The sequence below is a fragment of the Tasmannia lanceolata genome, unplaced genomic scaffold, assembly GCF_043159265.1.
Source record: "Tasmannia lanceolata isolate RefF3 unplaced genomic scaffold, GAP_Taslan_0.1 ptg000012l, whole genome shotgun sequence".
Classification (NCBI taxonomy): domain Eukaryota; kingdom Viridiplantae; phylum Streptophyta; class Magnoliopsida; order Canellales; family Winteraceae; genus Tasmannia; species Tasmannia lanceolata.
In genome coordinates this window covers 37,787,766-37,796,418 of record NW_027518689.1, presented here as the reverse complement: position 1 = coordinate 37,796,418, position 8,653 = coordinate 37,787,766, and the positions used below count along the sequence as shown (strand labels likewise).

The following is an 8,653-nucleotide window of genomic DNA, read 5'->3' as shown; positions in this document are numbered from 1 at the left end:
AAATGGGCTCCTAATAAAGAAGGTCATGGTTGTTGGTTTGGGTGTGTTCTGCCCTAATTTTGATATGCTTTCATCTTTGCAAGAAACAGCAAACGAACAGAGATGATTTGCTTGTCTGCTGATTTGAGTGTGTTATCTGCAAGAACCTCCGGAGAAGTAATGTTCTTGTAGAGATGAAATTATAATTTCCTTCCACCCACGCACCCAAAGCTTTTTTTCCCACTATTTCCCACCACCCAAAGCTTACCATCAACTGATGCTGATAGGTAATGGACCTTGCCTCGATTGACACCTGCCGGAGATAAACAATTGGTGTCTGTGTGATCACTTCCAAAAGAGAACCATATTACTTCATATCTTGTGTGAAAAACTGTTGTTGGCCTAAACATCCATGCTACTATGCCCAATGATATACCCTAACTTCACATGCTAAGTACTGTACTTGGTATCTCACTTGACATCACAACTCTCTTTCTAATCCACATTTGCTAATTCTAATCCAGTCTGTAGATGTTCTCACGTGCCATTTTGGAATCCAATTACTCTCTCTCTCTCTCTCTCTCTCTCTCTCTCTCTCTCTCTCTCTCTCATGAATGAAGAAAGAAATTATCATTTAGGTACCACAATTCCAAAACCCAAACATAACATGATTCCATGAGAAACCAAACAAACCATGTTAACCAAGAAAAAGCCCCCAAAACAAGACTAATAAAATTCCCCAAGAACACCCATTAAGCAAAAACTAGATATAAAAATATACACATGACATCACATGAAACCAGTAATAATGCAGCAGACCCATATCAAAGCCCATCACCCTAACTATAGAAGCCCCTAGTTCCCAGCCAGTAACTTTTTTTTTTTTCAAATGCAAAAGGATGCATAAGGATCAAATAACTTCCTGTTACAAGCTCCTTCAACTGTTATGTCAAGAAAAATATTTGTCCCCAATTATCAGCCATCCCTTACTTTCCACACGATATCCCTTACTTTCCACAAGATAGAGAAACCAAAACCAACGCCTTCTCTTATCGAGACTAGGCCACGACAGTTTTACTAGGAAAATAACATCCCAGAATACTAGCAATTTCATTTTGATAGGTAAATTACAATTACATATACTAAAACCATGACAACTCAATGGTTAATCCCTCGATTCTAGCACGAACATAATAGAATAATTACAGTACGCCACATTTGATTCTGTGAGACATATTAGGGCAGCAAACCCTGGAGCAGTATGGCCGACATTGCTGGTGGTTCAGGTTTATTGAGGCCCATGAAGTGATCATCAATAATAATTAGCAGCAAAAAGGAGAGTGGAATCACCTGATTAAGAAAATATCTCTTTTCTTGAAAGGGATAGCCACCCAAAAGTATAAGATTCCGAATCGCTAAGTATATCACCCATTTGTTCTGCCGAGGGGCATCTAAAGAACAGTTGCAGACACAGCTCAATCATTCTCACATGAGCAAATAATGAAAGGTGAGTCCCCCCACCAAAAATGTCATGAATAAATCCCTACCACCACCTCCTTCCAAAATTTTTAAAAAGTTATGAAGGCCCCATGGACACCTAAATTATACGCATAGCCCCCCAACAGGCAACAGCCTTCCCCACACACGAGCTCCTCTTTCCTTTCGGGGCAGGCTACCACAAACTTCTCGAGTAAATAAATAAAAGAATTGTATAATTAAATGGGATCTCATCCGATAAAATTACCGCAACCTATTGAACAAAGTAGACCTCGGAACATCGACACCTGCTGCAATCTGATGGGATATTATGGTACACCTTCAAAACATATGAAGTCCAAGCGGAAACCCCAATGTAGCAAACTTCAACTACACTGCACAGTCCCACAAATAATTCAACTTTGGACCTACTAAGGCTCTTGATACTGCAAAATTTTGAAAATTGTCCAATTTGTACACTTACTTGCCCACGGTCAATTTGAATTTGACATGCAGCATCTACTCAGCCAAAAGGGGGGAAATACAAAACCCCGGCTATAAACGTGTAGACATGCCCAACAGACATGATATAGACAATCATGCGGAGCCCGTAATATCAAACATGAACCGGTAATCCATAATTGTGGAATGATCTTATCCGTCCATCCCAACCTGCGGTTACAATCACTACACCCCATGCATGTGAAGAAGTAACTGCATTTTGGCAAGAAGCCTTCAGAAACTTGTACTGGGATTTACACATGGTTGATGACACAGTCAGCGAGCTTGAAGTGGGAAGCTTCTCCTCTGGCCAAGTCGCAGATCCCTTGGGTGGAACCTCTGAAAGGAACCCATGGCTTAATGAGAAATGATCAGAGAGCGACAACGAGAGAGACTTATTTGACGAAAATGAGTGGCAATTGCATAAATTTTGTAAACTTCTTGTTGAGTCACTCAAAACTTGCTGATGGGCTGCAATATTTTCTGACGTAAGTGAGACAGGATTTCCAGATTTCACACGGGACCAAGGTATAGCGACTGATACATTGCTGGAAAAGAAGCGCTCATACGACCAGACACTCTTTGCCTGACTAGGCATGGGTCTATTCAGCAGGCTATTGTAGTTCCAGATGTAGACATTAGAATCCTCACTCGCAGATATAATATGCTTCCCATCTCTAGTAAAAGATGCAGATATCTGACTTCCTGCATTTCGGATCCCTGAAGATAGATACCCAAAGTTATAAAATCAAAAACATGGACAGGGATGTAAAATCCAAACAGGGCATGTACACAATGTTGAACTCAAGAATGAAATACAGGGGAAAAAAAGGGATCCATTACCCCTATATTTGCAGACGACATCAACCCCATCCCTATCTTTGCAGGCGACATCAACATCAAGAATTCGAACTTGAGAATCAGCAGATGTGACCATTATTTTCCTGGGATCACTTGGGCAAAACTGGACAAGAATTAAGATATTAGAACTTCAAATTTAAATTGATACCAAAAGGGATAAACAAAAATAAAAGACAGAGAAGCTGGTGTGACATTAAAGTTATACGTCATCTATAGATGTCTCATTACCTCAAAGCCGGTTATTCTTTTGCAAGGGGACTTCTTCTTACCCTGTAAGCATATTTGAGCATCCAGTTGCAGATGATTGCCTGGTACATGGAATTACAACCAATCAGCAGTCTGCAATATAACGATTTTTTGTCATAAAAAATAACAAAAATTAAGTGACATTTGCTTGTAGCAAAATTATAATGAATAAAACCACATCTCATGTCACAGATGGCTTTAAAACAGGTCAACATAGAATTGATAATCTGGATATATTTTTCAATCCATTTTTCCAATAATTAGACTGGAAATAGATTTCGAGAATTTAGAAACCTGTACCCTTAGCCACTCATACTTGATTGATAGACTTCTAAAGAAAAGCTTTGTTTTTTTTTTTTTTAATTAGTATCTAAACAAAAGGGATCAAAAAAAAATTCAGAAAAGGTACAAAACAACAGCAGAGAACTTGGAAAGAAAATAAAAAGTTCTAGAATCCATATCAATAATGAGCTTTCCAACCTCAATGCACCAATTACCCATTGTTAATATTTGTAACCACCTCACAAAAAAGTTGTATTTGTAACCAACTTGGATAAAGTTGAAGTTGTTCCACCTAAAAAAGGGCATACACAGATTGAAATCTGAATTCCACCATGTTTATTGAGATTGTCTCGCATTAATATCCAAATAAATGAATAGTGCTCTATAAAAGAATAAAATATATCTACGAATGGAAAAAACCAACTCATTCTTATTCATTTATATAATTTATATGCAAATGCACTATCAAGCAAAAGAAAAACAAGGAGCTAGACAACATTAAGTTTTTACATCCATCTGACATGGAGTATTCCATATAGACGATAATTTCTCCATAAGATATACTAGCAAGGTCCATATAGTTTAGATGTTCCTTTTTATCGTATTGGCTCTTGATTTCTCAGATAAAATTTAGGGAATAAAAGCGCAGTCAAGCGGATATCCTTGTAATACTAGATATGTAATTTTTCTCAAAATCTAGGCTACAAAATAGATGATTAACAGGAAGCTCAGGCCAAACCAGCCAATTTCCACCAGAGGGAGATGCTTAATCATTCTCCTACTTTTATTTCGAGGGGGGGGGGGGGGGGGGGTTGAACCTCCGACCTCTTGGTTGAGGAACCAAGCCTTTTGGCAATGCGCTAGAGGCTCAACCCAAATGAGGCTTGTTTTTTTTCTCCTACCATTACAAGCTTGTATTTGCAGCATTCTTATGCCTGTAAAATCCTGAACCAGACAATTGAGGAACCATCCCCTTCTCAAGCATTTCAAGCATTAACTTAATACATATTAAGCTGAGTTCAGTTCACAGTTCAACCCTAGGGTTGAACCATTTGCATTTAAAGCTAGAAAGAATTTAATAAAATGAGATAAATGCCTGTCAATTGAAATGAAACGAATTTCTTTGCAATTGTTATTTTTGAAGTGAGGTAAACATGTAAAACTCAAAAAAGTATGTCGTTCTCTTTTGGCTGCTGGTGCTCATATTTCTTCCTAAAAGCAGCAGAAACCCAAACTCAATACTTTAAACGAAAGCTGGATAACTTAAAACATTCAAGATGGACTATTGAAATCAGATAGCAAGAAGAAATGTAACCTCTAACTTGACAGACCAGGGTCACACAGTGCAAGGGCGTATAGAAACAACTGTAGTTGGACTTGGAACCTCCTTTGAAGCTCCTCCATCTGTCCTCATCAAGTAGTAACGGAGCTCTAAATAAATTCCAGTGACCACATTATAAGACCATCAATTCCCAGTATACCCTTGAATATATTGCATGGCTCAATTCTCACCAATTAGATTTCACTGCTGTAACTGGATACTAAACCCACTATAATTACAGAACCATGGATTAGCAATGCCTTTTCACACAACTTAATGAGCAAAGCACCTATAGTGATAAGCTTTAGAATTGTTAACTTAAAGGCAACTTTACCAATGGATCAACCTATTTACTGTGCGCAATCAAAGAATAATGTGGCTTCCTTTCAGACTGAATTAATATCACTGTAAATGCCAAAGAAAGCTGTTAGAAATAACTTGCGATGACCGACCCCTGTTGTCTGAAGATTCTTAACGACCCTCAGGAAAGACGGAACCCAAACAACACCTTTCCTTTCAACTCCCTCTTGAACCAATACTATAACTCTATAAGCGAGAATTCTCCTTTTCATAAGCATGTGATCATCACCGGGTCAAAACTAATGCACAAAATAGCAGATACACCAGTGCACCAGAGGCAGAAAATGGTTCCAAGAGATCCTAAAAAAGGCACATATAGGATATAGCACATACTAGCCAAAAAATCATACAGCTAAAGCTCAAGAATCATCACAGCGTACATAGCAGAACATGAAGCAAACTACTAACAGTATTATCAGTAAAACTGTACAAAAAACAAAAGAAAATGAATCGGGATGAACTTCAAAAGAGGGAATACAAAAGAACCAAGAAGAAAGAGTAACAACATTCATTGGTTTCCATGTAGCTTTCTCAGAAGTTAAAAGCCAACATAAAACCATCTATATTGGCATCCTACTGGAGAAGTTACATTTTTATTTTTTGAAATGGAAACGGAGAAGTTACATATGGAAGATCTAATAAATATATCAGCAAAAATCCCAAGCAATTGGACAAATCAAATGAATCATTTTCACCCTATTGCAACTGTGCATCATATATAAAGCATCATAAAAAATTGAACATGTGTATACCTGATGCGTCAAAAAAGCGACAATTGCCTGTCATGGAACCAACTACTCCTCCCTGCATGAATCAAAGTATGGACATTATTTTCAGGAAGTCCCAAAAGATTTCTCAGGTAACAATTGATTTCCATGAAAAAGTAAAGCAATATAACATACCTGCCCATCAGGGCAGTAACAGACAGCGGTGACTATTTCTCTTATATCAATCCAATCAACAACTTGACAACCAGGAATGGCCCAAATGCGGACCTTCCCATCTATGGAGCCACTGATGAAGTAATTATCATCCACTGGATTAAATTGAACGCATGTGACTGCATCACATATTTGGAGAAACAAAAAGGGCAATGAGAACAGTCACAAGAAACTAGTACCATGCACCAATAACGAATAAACGGTAGTCGAAACGGTACTAAACAAAGGAGCAGGAAGTAAAATGAACAAAACGGAAGAAACAAACCATAATTGTTGTGGGAAAACACTTTGAGGCAACTGTCACATCCCACCTGCCACAGTCGAACAGTTTTATCCACAGATGATGACAGCAGATACTGCACAAAGCATTTGCAAGGTATGGAAAATACGTCATTTGGTTTTCCAAACATAATAAGCAAAATTTAAAAAAATTCTCGGCTGCCATTTCAAAAAAAAAAAAAAAAAATTCTCGACTCCGCAGAGAAATCGTTTCATTCAGGATAACTAACCTTATTCTTCGACCATGACAGATCCAACACATCATCACTGTGCCCATGGAATTCGTGCAGGGGCTTTTCCGATATCCGAAAGACCGTCGGGGGCAAAATGATGCAAGCCGAATCCGATGTTTTCCTCATGCTACTGAATTTACTCATTGTCTCCTTATCCGCAAAAAGTGGAGACAATTCAGAAGAATGATTCACTGTGAAGTATATACAAGAAGGGTCAACTTCAGGAATGTCATTATCGTCTGTTCTTGCACAATCCATCACCTGCCACACACGCACGACACCATCTTCACCAGCACTAGCCAAGTACTGCCCATCAAGACTAAACTTCATAGTCAAGATTGAACCACTATGGGCTTCGATCTCTTGTCCCATATAAACCGCAGAGAATTCCTTTGATCGCTTCTTATAGAGGCGAACCCTAACTCGGTGAGCCCTAACCCTTGTGATTGGATACAAATAATCGGATCCCAATTTACCTTCTTCCTGCTGCCTATCCACAACACAAGCCACGGCTCCTAATCTCCTCAACCACCCCTTTTTCCTTCTCTTCGCCACCCCATTTGAATTGCTTGATTGTGCAACCTCTCTCCGCATAAATTGCTGAATAAAAGGTGATAACCCAAGCATACTCTGAAACTCATCAACAGTATACACTCGATCTGAACCCACTTCACGAAGTCTACTCAGTGTACCATCCTGCCCCAGCTCATCAACAATGAACTCCGTTCCGTCATCCAAATTCCTAATTCTGCACAGGGAATTCCCCTCCGAAACCCCAACTACAGATAAATCGGGGGCATCATCGGACCTGTTAGACCAACTCGATGAGAACCCATCTTCAAAATCAGAGTTTCTCAACACGGCTCCGCTGTCTTTCGTAATTCTATCAATCTCAGGACTGATTTTATCAGACAGGTCAACAGAATCTCTCCGCGGACTCCCATCTAAACCTAAACCCATCCATTTCAGAAACTTATCCCGACGTTCTTGAACGCTCTCTAATTTTCCAACCCAAATTTCATTCTGAAATTTACCTGAAACCCAATCAAGAAACTTGCAATTGGGTTCCAAAACCTCCACGCAATCTGAACCGGAATCAGATACAGATGATAAATCCTCTCTGGTATCAAAGAACATATCCTCGCCCTCGTCGAAAATCCCCATCATGCCTTCAGTTCAACCCATGAAAACGCAACTAAGAAGCCAATGTTTTGAAACCCTAGCAATGCCCTAAATTCCCTCCAGGATAGGTGGGGGAAAGAAAAAAAAAAAAAAAAAAAAACTAATCCAATATCAGTCAATCAGCAAAAGTACAAAAAATTAACCTAATTTCCTACACAGATCCCAATCCAAACTCATTGAATCTGGTCTCTGAAGCAATAAATTATAGCCAATAAAATATAAAATAAACACAATCTAGTTCATACAAAACCCTGCTTTTGAAGGAACCCCCAATCTCTCCAACACTTTCTAGTACCAAAAAGATCAAATCACAAATCTTAAAAAAAAGAGAAGAAGATGATGATGACGAGAAAACCCCCATTGACAAATTCAACCTATCACACTTTATTTAGAATAAAAGCAAAGAAAGAAAAAATTAACAAAAGACCGGCTAGGGTTTTCTCACCTGGGATTCGATGAAAATCAACAGAGACACCGTTAAGCTCAAGAAATCAATTCATCTATTGGGATTTTCCAGCTTTGTAAATCCAAGAAAATTGCCTCCCCTATCCCTTTTTTTCTCCTATCTCGCTCTCTCTGGTACAACTACAAAGATATCTCTATTCTCTAGTAGGTCTCTGAAAAATAAAAATTAATAAATAAAGAGAGAGAGAGAAAAAAAGAAGAAGCAAGATCCTCGATTTTCGTGAACGGATGGCTCGAGAAACGAGATTTCGAGGGGGGTGGTGTGTGTGCGTGCTTCTGCTCTTTCTCTCTCTTTACACGCTCCCCAAATTCTCATACAGCTACCTCTCTCATAGGCTAATTACAGAAACAGCCTCTCCAAGGGCATAAATACATCCTAGTCCCTTTAATTTCCTTGTAAAACTGCTAAAATACCCCATGTCATTGTTAAAGTTATAAATACTCATGCGCACGATTTTTAGATTGGTTCTTACCTATGAGTTTTTAATGTTTGGCCACCGTGAATTTGTTTTTTCCATGGAATATAG

The 8,653-nt window shown here is 38.7% G+C and overlaps 1 protein-coding gene across 3 annotated transcripts; it reads right to left on the bottom strand.

The window, feature by feature from the left end:
• Window positions 1–1,070: 1,070 nt before the first annotated feature.
• Window positions 1,071–8,420, bottom strand: LOC143888106 (uncharacterized). Of its 3 annotated transcripts, XR_013254478.1 has the most exons (9): window positions 8,107–8,420; window positions 6,477–7,709; window positions 6,233–6,323; window positions 5,929–6,086; window positions 5,779–5,830; window positions 3,046–3,125; window positions 2,800–2,920; window positions 1,940–2,676; window positions 1,071–1,850 (listed from the first exon to the last, which is right to left on the bottom strand). XR_013254478.1 is itself a non-coding variant. In XM_077392410.1 (8 exons), the coding sequence occupies exons 2-8, from the start codon at window positions 7,644–7,646 to the stop codon at window positions 2,072–2,074; spliced, it is 2,277 nt and encodes a 758-aa protein (XP_077248525.1). In that variant the 5' UTR covers window positions 7,647–7,718; window positions 8,107–8,420; the 3' UTR covers window positions 1,071–2,071. The 3 variants fall into 3 exon arrangements, 2 of the variants coding, with proteins under 2 accessions (XP_077248525.1, XP_077248524.1); XM_077392410.1 differs by having other exon boundaries at window positions 1,071–2,676; window positions 6,477–7,718; XM_077392409.1 differs by having other exon boundaries at window positions 1,071–2,676.
• Window positions 8,421–8,653: the final 233 nt, after the last annotated feature.

Coding starts and splice junctions, on each gene's coding strand:
- LOC143888106 (XM_077392410.1), bottom strand. CDS start 7,646: ATGATGGGGATTTTCGACGAGGGCGAGGATATGTTCTTTGATACCAGA. Junction 6,087..6,232: donor GTTTTCCCACAACAATTATG/GTTTGTTTCTTC, acceptor TATGTGATGCAG/TCACATGCGTTCAATTTAAT. Junction 2,921..3,045: donor AAAGAATAACCGGCTTTGAG/GTAATGAGACAT, acceptor ATTCTTGTCCAG/TTTTGCCCAAGTGATCCCAG.